At 35.9% G+C, this 16,912-nt stretch overlaps 1 protein-coding gene across 2 annotated transcripts in view; it reads right to left on the bottom strand.

The window, feature by feature from the left end:
- LOC132110732 (sorbin and SH3 domain-containing protein 1-like) overlaps positions 1-16,912 on the bottom strand; it is a 50,085-nt gene that overhangs the window by 15,991 nt on the left and 17,182 nt on the right. Inside the window, exons 5-14 of one of the 2 annotated variants that reach the window (XM_059517579.1) lie at positions 14,931-15,046; positions 14,050-14,197; positions 13,296-13,444; positions 13,122-13,182; positions 12,894-12,968; positions 11,526-11,555; positions 11,348-11,444; positions 8,379-8,493; positions 6,730-6,813; positions 596-645 (exon numbers count right to left, since the gene is read on the bottom strand). In XM_059517579.1, the coding sequence (XP_059373562.1) occupies positions 596-645; positions 6,730-6,813; positions 8,379-8,493; positions 11,348-11,444; positions 11,526-11,555; positions 12,894-12,968; positions 13,122-13,182; positions 13,296-13,444; positions 14,050-14,197; positions 14,931-15,046 (925 nt within the window). Of the gene's footprint in view, positions 1-595; positions 646-6,729; positions 6,814-8,378; positions 8,494-11,347; positions 11,445-11,525; positions 11,556-12,893; positions 12,999-13,121; positions 13,183-13,295; positions 13,445-14,049; positions 14,198-14,930; positions 15,047-16,912 lie in introns of both variants that reach the window. The other variant, XM_059517580.1, reaches the window with a different exon arrangement.

Raw genomic sequence — 16,912 nt, forward strand, 5'->3', positions numbered from 1 at the left:
ATTCATTCATTCATTTGTATGTTTTACTGTTACAGTTTTTTCAAAGTAAGCAAAGACAAATTATAAACTGTTTTAACTAATAATGAATATACTGTATTTACTGTTCAAATTATTTTTAAAGAATGCTTTTTAAAGAAAGCTTAAATGAATGCTTTAGATGATGCTTCAGATGTTTTTTCAACACATATTGACATTAAGAATAAAATGTTCTACCTAGAGGCACATCAAAATATTTCTTCTAACTGAATGGGCGGATGTACAAGGTTATCTCTCTCTTAAGCCAGGCTTTATTTTCAGACCCTAGTTTCAGCACAAAATAAATCATCACACTATCTATGGCCTCTCCTCCAACAAGCCCTCTCCATGAACGCATGCAAACATGTACACAAATATACATCACACATACAGCCTGGGTTGCAAATGGTCATTCAGGAAAAAGGAAACGATGGAAATCTCCAGAGCCCCGTGACAGCTCTGCCTGAGAATAGATGACTGCAGAGCAAGACAGACACACAAACACACCCACATACAATAAGGGCATCTAAAAATGGTGGAGAGGAACATTTGTGAGGGGAAAAAAGAAACATGGACTTACTATTGCTGTAGGTCAGAAGATGTTTCCAAGGGGCTGAAAGAGGGGGCACTCTGCAACAAACCAAACAAAGAAGTCATTGATAGCTCCAAAGGCTTGACTCTCTGGCAGCTGGAAAGGGAGAGGCACATTAGTCAGTCGGGCTTGTGAATGTCTGCTGTGTCCAAAGCTCTGAAACTCTTAGGTCCTCCGGACGAAGCCGAGTGGGGAGAAGCAAGCAGGTATTTTGGCCTGCATGCAAGTTAGGGGGGAAAACAAGCGACTGGGAGCGAGGGGTGGGATTAGCAAGGGCGCCCATTTTGGGAGGGGGCTGTCAGTGCTTCCACCAATCAGCTGCTGTCTCTCACTGAAGCTCTCTTTTGTCTTCTATGGAGTCACTCTCATTACTGGCCGGTCAGACACAGAGACAATTAACCAGCTGGTGTGGGAAGCAGGCCAAATTACATGGGCAGACACACACACACACACACACAAATAGATTTACATACATATTTAAGAATATCACGAGTGTTGGATCGAACATGCTGTACAAAATCAATGGGCGATACATCAAAGGAAGTTCACATAACGGGCATCCAGGGCTGGGTAGTAAATGATCACATGTAATCTCATTACAGAATCAGATTCCAAAAATTCAGTACTTGTAATTCGATAATATACTTCTTAAAATGCTTATAATCAGATTACAATTACTTCTTGTAATGATTACATATTCACATATTATTTTAAGCAAAAATATTTACCCGAATCTCCTGCGAGAATTCATTTTTCTTAATATTATAATCTAACAAAATATTTGCATGTACACAGTTCTCTGATGTCAGTTAATGGTCACACTGACATACAGATAAACAAATGAAATATTTCTATTTTTAGTGTTCAGGCTTTTTATTATTATTATTATTATTATTATTTTAAAAGCATTTTTATGATTTAATGAATGATATGTAATCAACAAGTTCGGTCAAAAGTCATCTAAAAGTAATTAAAAGTAGTATTATATTATCTAAAATGTGTAACGTAATGGATTAACACTGCTGACTACAGTCTCCATCATGTAATTTGTAACCAGTAATAGACTACAATTTATAAGTAATCTACCCAGCACTGTGTGTGTCAAGCCAATAAGGAGAGCCATTCGCTGGGGCGGCCTATAGCCCAAGTGAACGTCACAGATGGTAAAAATACTGTGACAGCACACCTCCGAAGAAAAAAGCCAAGTGGTGTTTGCAAATACGATTGCACAATCCCAGTCTACCACTGTCCCTATAGAGGCATGCAAAATGCGTGCCAGCACCCCACGACCCCCTCTTGTGACTGACAGAAGAAAAGTTCAACACTTGACTGCAGCTATTCATCCCATTGGTTGCTGGGGTAAAGAGGATCACGAATAACCTTTGCGAATAAATACAGGCTTTGTGTGAAAATATTGCTCTATTTATACAACATAATTTTCTATAAGTTTTGTTTCCTGAGGAACACCCAGTGACATAACAACCCACTATTACGTGTGCAAAGCAACCCATTCTTTGCTTCTCTCTAAAAAACAGCTGGCTCAGCATCCCAAGAGGCTTTTGCACGAGACTTGGCACAGATGCGAAGAATAACAAACAGGAAGCATGCATGAAAGCCTTATCTGAAGTGGCACACATCTTAATATAAATACTTGTGACAGCCAGTACAATACCTTAGTGTGATGCAGCTGTTGAGATGACATGATAAGAAAGTGAAATTATGCAATTAAGTATCATATTAACACTGTTGCTGGCATTATAAAGTACAGGAAGCCTTGTATACTGTATCTGACAGCACAAAAAGAAGTATTCTTAAAGTAATATGGTACAAAAAAACAAAAACATGTAGACATACTAAAAATATGATTCTGTTTATACTTAACTGTAAGGATGACTAGTAAATGGCCCTTGAGTTTACAGGAAACAGACTCACAAACAACCACCGCAGTAGTCCAAACTGTGAGAAGTGAGATTTAAGCTGAGTACTTTACATTCTTGACATGACCCACGGAGATGGTGGGTGAAAGTGACGTGGACAGTATGTCACTGAGGATATTGTTTCAAAGCCTTATGTTTTTTTAAATGCCAACTGAAATTGCATTTCTTGTATAAGGTATTTACTTTAAAGAAAAAAATTATATCTCAGGAAGTAATAATACTAAAATAGTATTCATTGAGAATTTCCCATCGTCTTATCTGGTAGTACATGTCCCATTTGTCACATAAGGGATACACAGGTTCTAATTTCAGGATGTAGGCCATTATGTACAATGAATCTATGCTTAAAAGGCATAATTCAACAAGAAATTAAAATTCTGACAAAAAAACAAAAGAAAATAAATAAAATAAAATCATACAGGTTTGGGTGAGTATATGATGACAGAATTTTACTTTTTTGGTGATGTGCCAAATGCCACAAGCCATAATGTGCTGAAAGCTGCAACTTAAAGTTGTTTTCTTCTTTTTTTCAGCAATGTTTATATACCTGTTTTTAAATTAAATCATATGGTATTTTTATGGTATTTAAGTTTTTCTAGCTTATGTGCCTCATGATCCTAACTGCTTTTAAAAAGAGGTTATAATAAAGATCAGGAGATGTTTACCACAGTATTTACTAGGATGTTAATCCCTTTCCCCTGATTTTTAGGGCTAGTTAGTGGAACAGTGTATGTTTGTTCATTTTCATGTGCTAGTTTCCAAACAGGTGCAGGAGATGACTCTGTACAAAATGAAAATGTACAACTTTTCTGTTATATAAATAGCATACAATGTGAGTGCGGAGCCGTGCAACTTAACCACGTGAACAAATGGGGCTTATGTGTCCATTAATGAAAGTGTAACTTTATACGCAACTGTTTCCTCGCATTCTTTGATACACTGCTATTATCAAAGCACATCTTCTACACAGGAATGTTGTCTCTAATTGAACAAGTGCATAATGGATATGGATTCCTGGTGCAGTACATATTTGTCATTCCACATGATGGTAAACAAAGGATCAGTAGGTGACGGACTGACTGTGTTTGTCACTAGACTTTGGCGTGGTCGGGTCACATGCAGTCTCCAATGACCAACTTAAAGACAGCACACATGCAGCCTTATACTTAAAGTTACCCCCAGTTACAGTGGGGAAATATTTATTTGATCCCCTGCTGATTTTGTAAATTTGCCCACTTACAAAGAAATGAAGGGTCAGTCATTTTTATGGTAGGTTTATTTTAATGGATGGAGACAGAATACAAACCAAAAAACCCAGACAAAACACATTATATAAAGGTTAGAGATTTATTTGCATTTCAGTGAGTGAAATAAGTATTTGACAGATTATTTGAATTCTGGCTACCACAGATTAGTTATGTGTCCATGTGGTGCACAAATTAGTCCTGCCACTTTAAGAAGTTACTCCTAATGTCAGCTTGTTAGGTGTTTAAGACACCTGTCCAGACGATCTGTTTCTTCCATTCCAACACAACTGCTGGTGCGATTATTTGGAAATGGAAGAAATTTCAGCCTTGGTCTGGAGCTCCGTGCAAGATCTTGCCTCATGTGGTAAGAATGATAATGAGAAAGGTAGATGATGCAACTAGATTGGTAAAGACGATAGACTCAACATGAGCCAAACTCTTTCCCCTGTGCTTAACCGTGTTGCATTTGTATTTTATGTCATTATTATAAGAATGTATTGGAGCATTAGACTGTATATGGGGCTGATCTCTCAATGTTGCCAGGCAATGCTACCTTTCTCAATATCATAGCTTGTATTTTTGGAAACGGACAACCCACCAATTATTGTTTTTAAGTGTTCAAAGTTTAGCAGCTAAACTTCAGCTTGCATAAGTGTTTCTGTATTTTAATGTGACTAACTGATAAAACAATACAGTTTGTAATCCAAAATATGTCTACTGTAATGTTTGAATAACGACAGACAAAAGACACTCTGTCTTAACTTTTAATCAGAACAGCTGCATCACAGGAGCACCAGCCTGTTAACTCGCTCGTCTCTCCCGCATTAACCCTACAACTGCTGGTGCAGCAAAATAAACAGCAATTTCACAATGATTATAAAGTCTGTGTGCTACATTCTTTATTATTAAACTAAGTAATTAGAACAACGTCAGTCTACTGTACATTAATCAACACATTTTTAGGAAATAGCGGGTTCACATCAAATTATCAGAACTACTTCAGTACAGTAATGTGCTTTACCTGGAAATCTAAAGCTCCACTAGGTATACATCACATGTTAGCACAAAAACTAGATTTTTTTTAGTTATTTTTTTTATTGAAGGAGTAAAACAACTAAAAAAAAATTCTATTTTGAGCACTCAGTTGAAACCGTACACATAATGTGTCAATCCTACTTATGGGTTGTTGTTCGGAGAGATTGTTAGTCCAAATTAAGATTAGAAACCAACGAAAATAAAAGCCAAGATTAGAGAAGCAGTCGTTGATAAAATGACATGCACACAACAAAAGGTTCTAATTCTATTTCTGTGGTTTCCTTGAACACAGTGCTACCCAACATGATGTAAACACGTATAGCAGAAGTGTTTGTGGACAGGTCACACTCTGTTCGTATTTCGCAGCAAGACAGGGATTATGCAAATGTGTTAGCCAGTGAAGTATACCGGTAACAGGCAAAAGATTTGAAAATATGACGACTCGTTAAGGCGACTCTGAGTCGACTCTCTCTTTTGCGAGACAAGATCCTTTTTTTATCATGCACTTTTTTGATTAACAACTTCGCAGATTGTTTTCATTCAAGGATAGCTACATTATAAACTGCAAATTAGATAATTTTTCAAAAAACCATACGACCTGCTCTTTAAAGTAAACCTACCATAAAAATTATAGACCCTTCATTTTTATTTATTTTTTTGTAAGCTCAACAAGTCTATTGCTGGGATTTTCTGTGACCACAGATGCAGTGCTTTAAGACTTAAGCTGCTATATATGATGGATGCTGTTGTTAATATTTCTAATACTAACACATTTCAGAGTGTTTACAAAGCTTTAGAAATGTGCTTAATTTTATTTTTACAGCTGATTTATTATGGGAATCCTACCATAAAAAAATCATGTCCATTCTGAATAAAAGCTTTAATTTTAATTTAATTGTCTCCAAGTAAATAAGTGTGAACAAATGTGCTATTTACTCCCAGGTGTTGAGTTGATGACAATGCTGCACAGGCTCTGAGCCACTGAGAGCATAGCGACGGCCTTCCTATCCCAGTGACAGCACACTGGTGCTAATTTACAGTGCTTTACTTACTGCATCAAGGTCAGACAAAAAGTTTACACTTCAGATTATATCTCCATGAGCAGATAGTTTCCGGCAGGATGTTATGTACTTTCACATTAGTTAAGGTGGATGGAGCAAATCTGACAACCAATAAGTGGATGATGCAGAGGCTAACTTTTCAGTCAATGTTCCCAGGTAACGCTACTGAAAACATGCAACAGGGTTAAGCACAGGGGAAGGAGTTTGGCTAATGTTGAGTCCGTCGTCTTTACCAATATAGTTGCAACATCATAGCTTGCTGTCTGTTTCCAGTCCTGGCACTCCATAAAACTGAAAGCCTACTCGAAGTCATCTGTGCCAACACCAGAATTACTGCCAGTTAAACAGCAAGGCCTCAAAAAATACACACAGGCTGCAGAATTTTTTTGTCGAACGAACCCTGCAAATCCGATGCCAGTTTAATTTTATATCACAGTGCAAAAGATAAAATACTGAGATTCAATTAGTCAGAAAAGACAAAAATGTGATGTAAAAGATGGTGAAAAAAGGTTCAAACAGATCATGGATTTGAATATGATCAGGAATAATACTGGCAAACTGAGAGGTGGTGTCTGCCATGATTGACAGCACCATTTACCATTTCTTTTAGCATCTCTGATGCAGCTTCTGAAGCACATTCAGAGGAGCTCTTCCACTTCTACTGTTTTATTGCTATGCACTCAACTACAATGGGCTGGATAAGGAACATACATATGGATGGTCAGTGCAGACAGGAAGTGACATAAGAATGGTTCTAACAGACAGACAAAAATATTTAGGGATGGCATGCATTTTTCTATATATATATATAAAAATGGGTCACTTTAATACTGCCAACTTACCGCTTTGCCAAACTCCATCTCAGAAAAGAACCTATACCAAGGCTCATTCTCTAAATCTACATCTTCTGGACTTATGTTCTGAGTCTACAGAAATATGGCAACAAGGAAAGGAGGACAAAAAGACAGAGAGAGAGAGAAAGAGAGAGAGGAAGATTCAGAATATGAATGAGATGTACAGTAAGACTGAATGATGATGTTACATGAATTATCTCTTAATGTCATGATCTTAGACAGTAAGAAAGGCTCCAGGCTGAGAGAGTGGAGGAAACATGATTGGATTTGTTTCCGGCTTGATGACTTATAATTCAAGAACATCTGGTTGATCTCAGCATTCGAAGGAACAGGAAATAGGAAATAAATATCTCATAAAGGAAAAGTCCTGATAAGGAAAGGGATCCATTAGAGCTAGAGAGAATAAGGTGAATAAGAGGAATAAACACATATTCAGAAATATTAAATTAATAATTTTATCCTTCTGCTATGAATATCAATATTTATGAATTGATGATTGTAAAAGAAATATTTTCCCTACTTAAAAAATATCTGTAATACAATAATAATGCCATATTTAACATTACACTATCGTTCAAAAGTTTGGGGTCAGTAATTTTTTTTTTTACATTTTATTATTATTCAGCAAATACATATTCAATTGATCGATAGTGACGGTAAAGACATTTATGATGTTACAAAAGATTTCTATTGCAACCTTTATACCTTTTAAGGGAATAAGGATCATGTCAAGCATCATGTGACATTGAAGACAGGAGTAATGTCAATGCAGGAATAAATTCTCTTTAAAATATCTTAAAATTAAAGTTTTAAATTAGAATAATATTTTAGATATGTACTGTTTTTTATTTTATCATTAGATTAATTTTCTTTTTAAAAACATGTAAAAATTGTTATCAACCCCAAACTTTTGAATGGTAGTGTTAGTGTACATATCATTTAAATGCAATTAGAATATTCCACAACACAGAATCTTCAGAGCTAAATCAAATGAATAGACACAGTGAGCACATTATCTTCTGCCCTAGATAGGACCTGACCTAGAGCCATTTTAATTACTTCCCCTAACAATGAGGGAAAAAATGAAAGACCTAATGCAGCTTGCACTTGCTCTACTTCAGTTGTTTCATTGACGAACATCCAACATGCTTTGCTTTACTTCTACAATAAACCTATTACAGCGGTATGTCATCAGAAAGACATTATGTAATAGTAGCAGCTCCCAGAATGAATCATGCTAACAAGATTGAATCATTGAATGATGACCAGACTGCAGGCACATACAAGCCCCTGCAAGAGCCTCTATTCTTAACTGAGTCTGGACACTACATTGATGATCTTTTCATAGCTGAGTAAGGGGTCCTCCTGCTTCCTATATTCTAACGTTACTGTAAGACACTGTGTGTGCATCAATACACAAGATATATATGCTACAGTATGTATCACAACATGAAAAGGGTCACCAGAACAAGTCAAGCCAACCGAGATCACTTAAGACTTCCAAGACGTACAGCTGCGAGTGTGCTGTCGTTGTAAGTGAAACAGGCAGAATACAGCTCTTGCAGCATCAAAAGTCATGCACAGGTCTGCACAACCATCACCAGTAAACAAACATGCATGTATAAAGAGCTTCATACCGGTCTCTCCAGCTTCAGCACTGAAGACTTTCCTGGCTCGTACTCAAATATGCTCTTGGGCTCGGCGCGGTACTTCCTGGTGTCTACTTTCTTGTCAGGGGGCTCCCACTCATTTCTGCAGGGATGCATGGGGGGAGAGATGGAGTGATACAGCAAGGGAGGTGGAGAGACGCCATGGCAACCAGCAAGGGCAAGTTTTGGCAGCACGTTTCCATACATGCAGTTTATGTTTTAAAAACACATCATACATCTCTTATATACAAGCACTGCAGTTCTTTACAATACATCTCAGATCTTTCAGACTTTAGTTATGTACTAGGTACCATGAACTAACAATCCATACAAATTTTTTAACAATTTATTAATCTGCATTGAGAACTGTTCATTTATGTAAATACATATAAATGGATTATATAAATTTATACAAATATTGTAACAATAATATTGTATAACACTAGTATAGCAACAGTTTATTTAAAGGTATATAAATATGTGCTACTGTTTATACTATTAATTCATGTTTGTACAACCCGAATTCCGGAAAAGTTGGGACGTTTTTTAAATTTTAATAAAATGAAAACTAAAAGACTTTCAAATCACATGAGCCAATATTTTATTCACAATAGAACATAGATAACATAGCAAATGTTTAAACTGAGAAAGTTTACAATTTTATGCACAAAATGAGCTCATTTCAATTTTGATTTCTGCTACAGGTCTCAAAATAGTTGGGACGGGGCATGTTTACCATGGTGTAGCATCTCCTTTTCTTTTCAAAACAGTTTGAAGACGTCTGGGCATTGAGGCTTTGAGTTGCTGGAGTTTTGCTGTTGGAATTTTGTCCCATTCTTGCCTTATATAGATTTCCAGCTGCTGAAGAGTTCGTGGTCGTCTTTGACGTATTTTTCGTTTAATGATGCGCCAAATGTTCTCTATAGGTGAAAGATCTGGACTGCAGGCAGGCCAGGTTAGCACCCGGACTCTTCTACGACAAAGCCATGCTGTTGTTATAGCTGCAGTATGTGGTTTTGCCTTGTCCTGCTGAAATAAATAAGGCCTTCCCTGAAATAGACGTTGTTTGGAGGGAAGCATATGTTGCTCTAAAACCTTTATATACCTTTCAGCATTCACAGAGCCTTCCAAAACATGCAAGCTGCCCATACCGTATGCACTTATGCACCCCCATACCATCAGAGATGCTGGCTTTTGAACTGAACGCTGATAACATGCTGGAAGGTCTCCCTCCTCTTTAGCCCGGAGGACACGGCGTCCGTGATTTCCAACAAGAATGTCAAATTTGGACTCGTCTGACCATAAAACACTATTCCACTTTGAAATAGTCCATTTTAAATGAGCCTTGGCCCACAGGACACGACGGCGCTTCTGGACCATGTTCACATATGGCTTCCTTTTTGCATGATAGAGCTTTAGTTGGCATCTGCTGATGGCACGGCGGATTGTGTTTACCGACAGTGGTTTCTGAAAGTATTCCTGGGCCCATTTAGTAATGTCATTGACACAATCATGCCGATGAGTGATGCAGTGTCGTCTGAGAGCCCGAAGACCACGGGCATCCAATAAAGGTCTCCGGCCTTGTCCCTTACGTACAGAGATTTCTCCAGTTTCTCTGAATCTTTTGATGATGTTATGCACTGTAGATGATGAGATTTGCAAAGCCTTTGCAATTTGATGTTGAGGAACATTGTTTTTAAAGTTTTCCACAATTTTTTTACGCAGTCTTTCACAGATTGGAGAGCCTCTGCCCATCTTTACTTCTGAGAGACTCTGCTTCTCTAAGACAAAGCTTTTATAGCTAATCATGTTACAGACCTGATATCAATTAACTTAATTAATCACTAGATGTTCTTCCAGCTGAATCTTTTCAAAACTGCTTGCTTTTTTAGCCATTTGTTGCCCCCGTGCCAACTTTTTTGAGACCTGTAGCAGGCATTAAATTTTAAATGAGCTAATTAAGTGGATAAAAGTGTAAAATTTCTCAGTTTAAACATTTGCTACGTTATCTATGTTCTATTGTGAATAAAATATTGGCTCATGTGATTTGAAAGTCTTTTAGTTTTAATTTTATTAAAATTTAAAAAACGTCCCAACTTTTCCGGAATTCGGGTTGTACATAATAAACTCAGCTTTAAGAAGAAATTAGAAGAAATAAACATTAACCTGGAAAATCAAAAATTTAAAAGCACAGTTTAATGTAAGTTCACTTTACCTAATTAGTGTTAATGAATTGAACCTTTTTGTAAAGTTTTCTCCAAATGACATTACCACTACAATAATTCAAGTGAAAATGTTTAAAATATCCATAATATAATAATTATTTAACATTATAGTGCACTGCCATTCAAAAGTTTGGGATCAGCATCTATACTTTTTTATTTTGATCAATTTAATCCATTAAAGACATTAATAAAATTACAAAAGATTTATATTTAAAATAAATGCTGTTCTTTCTGACTTTCTATTCATCCTGAAATCCTGAAAAAGTATCAGGTTTTGTTTTTAATTTACCGGTAAGTGAAAATCCAAATGTAAAAAATAAAACATTTCAGAAGTTTCCCAGTTTTAATTTAGATTTTGAATTCATATATTTGAATTTATGTATAAAACCAAAAGTAATCTACGAAGATTCAAGTTAAAGACAGTTTATGTTAATTACTTTTCAACTAGCGAACACTGATGACTGAATGACTGGTGTCTATTATGAATTTAAACAGCAAACAGCAACATCTCCTAAGCCAACACATGCTTGTTAAGGCAGCATGACAAATGCTAAAACACAATACTGCATATATTAAGAGTTTGAGAAGAAATTATATCATCTCTATGTTGAGCAACACTAGCAGGGTGCAAGAATTCACACCATAATACAGAAGTTTCAGGACATCCATCAATAAATGTGCTAGAATCTCTCACATAAACCATTATATTTGTTTCATAGTGTCACGGCTCACCTCTGAGGTTTTAGGGAAGATGTGTGTGTTGGCACAGGCAGCTGTGCTCTGGAGCTCCCCATGTCTACAGCACTCTTGGAACGAGGGACCGCCCGCACTGAAACACAGCTTTCCTTTAAACAAGAATGCATAGTGTAGTTTTTATTTTCTCTCACAGGATTAAAACAAAAACACTTACCATCCTCACCAGCATATGACGGCCTTTCATCTGAAAGAGTCGGAAAATACTTATTAGGCACAAATAAAAACTTAACACTGAGCGATGGAGCAATACAGCTGAAATAATACAACTTACAATATATTATATTTATTTCACATTTCAAATGTATTCCAAATGTAGTCTGGTCTCTTATTGTGTTCTACTTAGTATAGCCTTTGCTCTAAACATTTAATATATACTAGGTGAAAATTACAGGGATAAGTGTGACATATATAGCAGTCCATTATAAACTAAATGGCAGCTCCAAAACAAGGCCGCTTTATTTCCACAGACTAATCCAACCAGTGGATGGCACTATAACCACAGCAGTGTGTTTTTCTGATGCTGGAATATTCAGTTAGCTGGGAAGTTACAGTACAAATAAGCCATTTTCACCGCAGTCTAATGAAAGGAGCCATTAAGATGATGATTTTTAACAGATACTTGAGACCAGCATTGGAATGGCTTTGCTAACTGTGTATATTCTAAAGAATCCAATGGATACACAAAACCCATTAGGTGTGTTGTGACTGCTTTAATAATTCAGCAGAATGGTTCTCTAAGAGCACAGCCACAAAACACATCACAGATGTATGAAAGCTCTTATAATGGAGGTAATCAATCTACGAGTTTTAAATACATGGTGATATGGTTTTCTCAGTGTGTTGAAAATAGCTCTATTTCCACAGCTCACCTTGAGTGCTATGATGCCACTTTAGGACGATCAATTTGTTGACACTGTGTGCATATAAATCAGCATCTAATGCAGGTTGAGATTTGTGAAAGAATGGACATAGGATGGAGCCAAGCATGTGGCGCATTTAACATCTTATTAGGGGTCAGAGAGGATGCACTAAATTGAGCAAGTGACCGTGAAGATATTTATTAAGTTACAAAAAAAATCTATGTCAAATAAATGCTGTTTTTTATTACTTTCTACACCTGAGAAGGCAATAATATCCACAATAATATTAAGCAGTACAACAAGCAAATCAACATATTAGAATGATTTCTGAAGGATCATGTGACACTTAAGACTGGAGTAATGGCTACATTACATTTTAAAATACATATTTAAATAGAAAACGGTTATTGTTAATTGTAATAATATTTCACAATATTACTGTTTTTACTGTATTTTTGTACTGAACATTACAAAAAAATGTTAAAATCTTATCCAAACTTTCAAAACGGCAGTGTATTTCCTTTTTATTTTGGTTTTCATGAACTGTATATAAAATTAGCCCAATATATACACAGGAATAAATGTTTTGCTAAATGACAGACAGAAAAGAGTGACATGGAGGAATGTTAATAAATATCAGATTATAACTATTATTAAGGTACCTCTGGTTTTCAGTGGCCTGTCATTGCTCTCTGGAAATATGTAGGTGGGACGATATGGATTTTCTTCGACAGGCTCTGAGTAAGGTGAATGAAAGACAAAACACACTGACAAAGATGAATACACACATAGATACATGACTGAAATGTGACCTGGACATATTCGGATATGGACACAAAAAGATGAAATAAAAGTGTTGATTGCATGTTATTCCTAAGGTGCATCTTTACCTGAGACTTTGTGAATCTGTTTGAACATGTTTCTGTACCAGTCCTTTGACAGCTCTGTGTTCTAAAAGAGAAAATTGTACAGATGGTGTTTTATTTATATATGATTCTGGATATAGTTATGTGGTCAAAGTCTGCACAGGTGTGTCTTGATAACTAGAAATGGCTGTTTGTTACCCGAACTGGGACTCTGGGAGCTGGGACAGCTGAATGTTCAGAAAGTCTCATTCTCTTTCCTTCCATGTCTGCAGGAGTCTCAGAGGAAGATTTATTCTGGCTGACGGTAGGACTCTGATTAGTGCCTCTGCCCTGCTCCGCCATAGCTTCTGAAACACACACTCAGATCATAAACGTCCAGAACACAAGATAAAATACACACTGGCCTGGTACTTTCAGCTGATATTTATCTAGGACAAAATCTTTAAAAGGATCACTTAAGGATTTAATGTTTAAACTAATTAATCATGGCTACAGCCCTATTTGAATGGCAACTGTTTTTCCTAAGAAGGACAGATATATTTGCATTTGACAGATGTACTTTGTGATTTTAATCCTTTCGGAATCAAACATGTTTTTCCGTTTTTCTTGCAACCCTTCTCCTCATTTATTTTAACCTTTGTTGAATACTCTGACTACATTTCTCATGGTACTGACTGATGCACCTTTATTATGAATTCTATTTAATGTGTAGTTCACATTTTATACAAAATGTTTAATCTCCACTCCCATAACCATAAACTTCCAAATAATAATTACAGAGATCCTGTCCAATACATGAAATCGCAAATGTCTTATGGTAATTTTAACTAAAATATAACATTGAAAACTAATCACAAGGGAAAGAACATTCAATATTGTTTCTCTTATATCATGAAAGCATTTAGCACTTTTACATTTAACCCCACCTGAAGTACTGAAGGCTGTTATTTACCTCTGCTGTGCTGCAGCAAGATGATTGTTGGGTTGACGCTGCTGGTGGGGGGATATGAAGAGGACAATTTGGCTGATAAGGTAACAGCACTCGGTTGATCAAGGCAGGATGTGAGCAGAGACTGACCATCACTTACAGGTGAGTCCACCTGAGGAGAACACAAAAGCAGACACTCTAGACACAGTAGTGTATTTATAATATTATAGTACGTATTTATATAATTTACATTAAATGACTAATATGAATATATTTTATATGTTCAGTTTAAATTTTAAAGGGATAGTTCACCAATGTAAGTCAAAGTCAGCTGTTTGGTAACCAGCATTCTTCAAAGTATCTTATGTGTTCAACAGAAGAAGAAAAATCATACAGAACAGCATGAGGGTGAGTAAATGATAACCATATTTTAAATATTAGGTGAAATATCCCTTTAATTTATTTTTAAGTTTTAGTCATATTAGTAATAAAAACATTCAACTTTTTCAGTTTTCTACATTTTTAATGTAATTTTTTTTTCAGAGTTATTTCCAATAACAATTTTATTATTAATAAGAAATTACATTAATTTTTCATGTAACTTCTCCACTAATTCCCTAATGTAACTTCAGGAATAAATAATTGAATACTTTGGATCTATACCATTATAGATGATAATGCAATTTAAAAAAAAAAAACTACTAGAAATGTCATCTCTCTTCTAAAATATTGACAGGATTCAGTCACTGCACTCATTTAAATTATTTTAAGATTAAGGAGTTCCTCAATGTCTCCAGAGATCTTGGGATCAAGCAGTTTAATTAGCATTCATTTCAATCTCTGGCATTTTTGCAAGAAAGCAAAGCATTGCTAAAAAGGAACGAGGTTCACACATGGTGACTCACCTTTCTTGGTGTCTCATTGACTGGAGTTGAATTTAAATCAGCTCCGGTGTTGTTTACACTTCTCTCAGTCAGACTTGTTTCTATGGGATCTCCATTGACCGCACCAAGCCATCCACCTGTAACAAATCCAAACAGTTTGGATTCTTAAAGGATCAGAAAATCTCCAAGGAACTTTATAAAACCTAAAAACACATGAACATGAAATAAAGCTGCCTCTACTTGGCAGTGAACCTATTTGTTTTCAGCGCTAACCACAATTTATGCCACAAAAAAATCCTTAAATCTCCAATAAATTAAACACCAGCCAGAATCTGTCAGAACTGAACCCCACAGAAAGTCTTCATCCACATAGAAGCTAATTTATGACTGGAAAAAAAACGATTCTCTGAACTTTGACAGAAGAACAAGGAGACCATTGAACCCACTGTAAGAAGTGTTTATTCCAATGGCCTTTTTATTCAGGCATAACAACAATTGTGAAATGTGCAACCATCCACGCTGAAGGTTCCCGTTTCCACAGCTCAACTTGGGTGTGAACAAAAGATGTCTTTGAAGATCCCCTGCAAATATGGACGTTCACTAAAAGTTGTCCAAGAAGAATCAGAATGAGTTTTATTTGCTTTATAAGGAATTTGTTGTGTTTTCTTAGGAGCTCTTGGTAAAAACATACATACATACATACATGTATGACACTGATAACAGAAAGAACTTTTAAATAAGTAAGATTAAGGGAAAAAAAAAAATAATAATAATGTGGTATACATCTGGAACAGAATATTTATGTACAGAGTTGTGCATTATTTACTGTATATACAGCCATATAAATAAAAAATATGTGCATTTACATAAAATTTGAGAGAAGGGCAATAATTACTGATTAAGAAATGAATTACTGAAGACAAGTTGTATTTTCTTTTTTTGTAAGCTGGAGATGGCATGGGGGGGGGGTTGTTTTCATGCCTAGATGTTCTAGTGCTCAGAGATCTGTAACATCTGTCTGTGGGGAGAAGTGCAAACAGGTTTGGCCCGGGGTGAGAGGAGTCTGTGATGATGTTACCTGCCCCTTTCTTCACTCTGGAGTTGTATAGAAAAACTTGATGTTGTAATAGAATCTATGGATTCTCTCTTTTCTTTAGATACGGTGGCTCCTTTATGTTTAAAGAATATTAACGAAAACAGTCTGACGCCAGGGCATAATGAGCACACTTACAACCGGGAAAATGGAGAACAGATCATTTATTAGAAAAAAACTAAATTAGAAGTATTTCATATTGCATCGAAGGAAAGTACTTCTACTTATAGAAAAGCTAAAAAAAAAATGCTAGATCTGCTTACTTTTCATCTCTTTTAGAAGAAAACAAAAACAACCCCAGGCATTTATTCAATACAGTAGCTAAATTAACAAAAAATAAAGCATCAAGAGGTGCAGACATTTCCCCAGCACAGCAGTCATGACTTTATTAACTTCTTTACTTCCAAGATCGATACTATTAGAGATAAAATTCTAACCATGCAGCCGTCAGCTACAGTATCACATCAGACAGTGGAATAGATGCCCTAAGGAACAATTCCACTCATTCTCTGCTATAGAAGAGGAAGAATTCTATAAACTTGTCAAATCATTAAAACCAACACCATGTATGTTGGACCCTTTTCCAGCTAAGCTACTAAAAGAGTTGCTTTCATAAGTCATATATCCTCTTCTGGATATTATTAATTCATCAATGCCATTAGGGATATGTCCCAAAATTCTTAAAACTGGCTGTTATTAAGACTCTCATTAAAAAAACATACCTTGATCGTAGAGAATTAGTTAATTACAGAATGATCTCAAATCTCCCTTTTCTGTAAAAAAGAAAATTTTAGAAAAGGCAGTATCTCTCAGCTATGTTCCTTCTTAGAGAGAAATGGTATCTGTAAGGGATTTCCAGTCAGGATTTAGACTGTATCATAGTACTGAGACTGCTCTCATTAGAGTTACA

The sequence above is a fragment of the Carassius carassius genome, chromosome 30 (genome assembly GCF_963082965.1).
Source record: "Carassius carassius chromosome 30, fCarCar2.1, whole genome shotgun sequence".
NCBI lineage: Eukaryota > Metazoa > Chordata > Actinopteri > Cypriniformes > Cyprinidae > Carassius > Carassius carassius.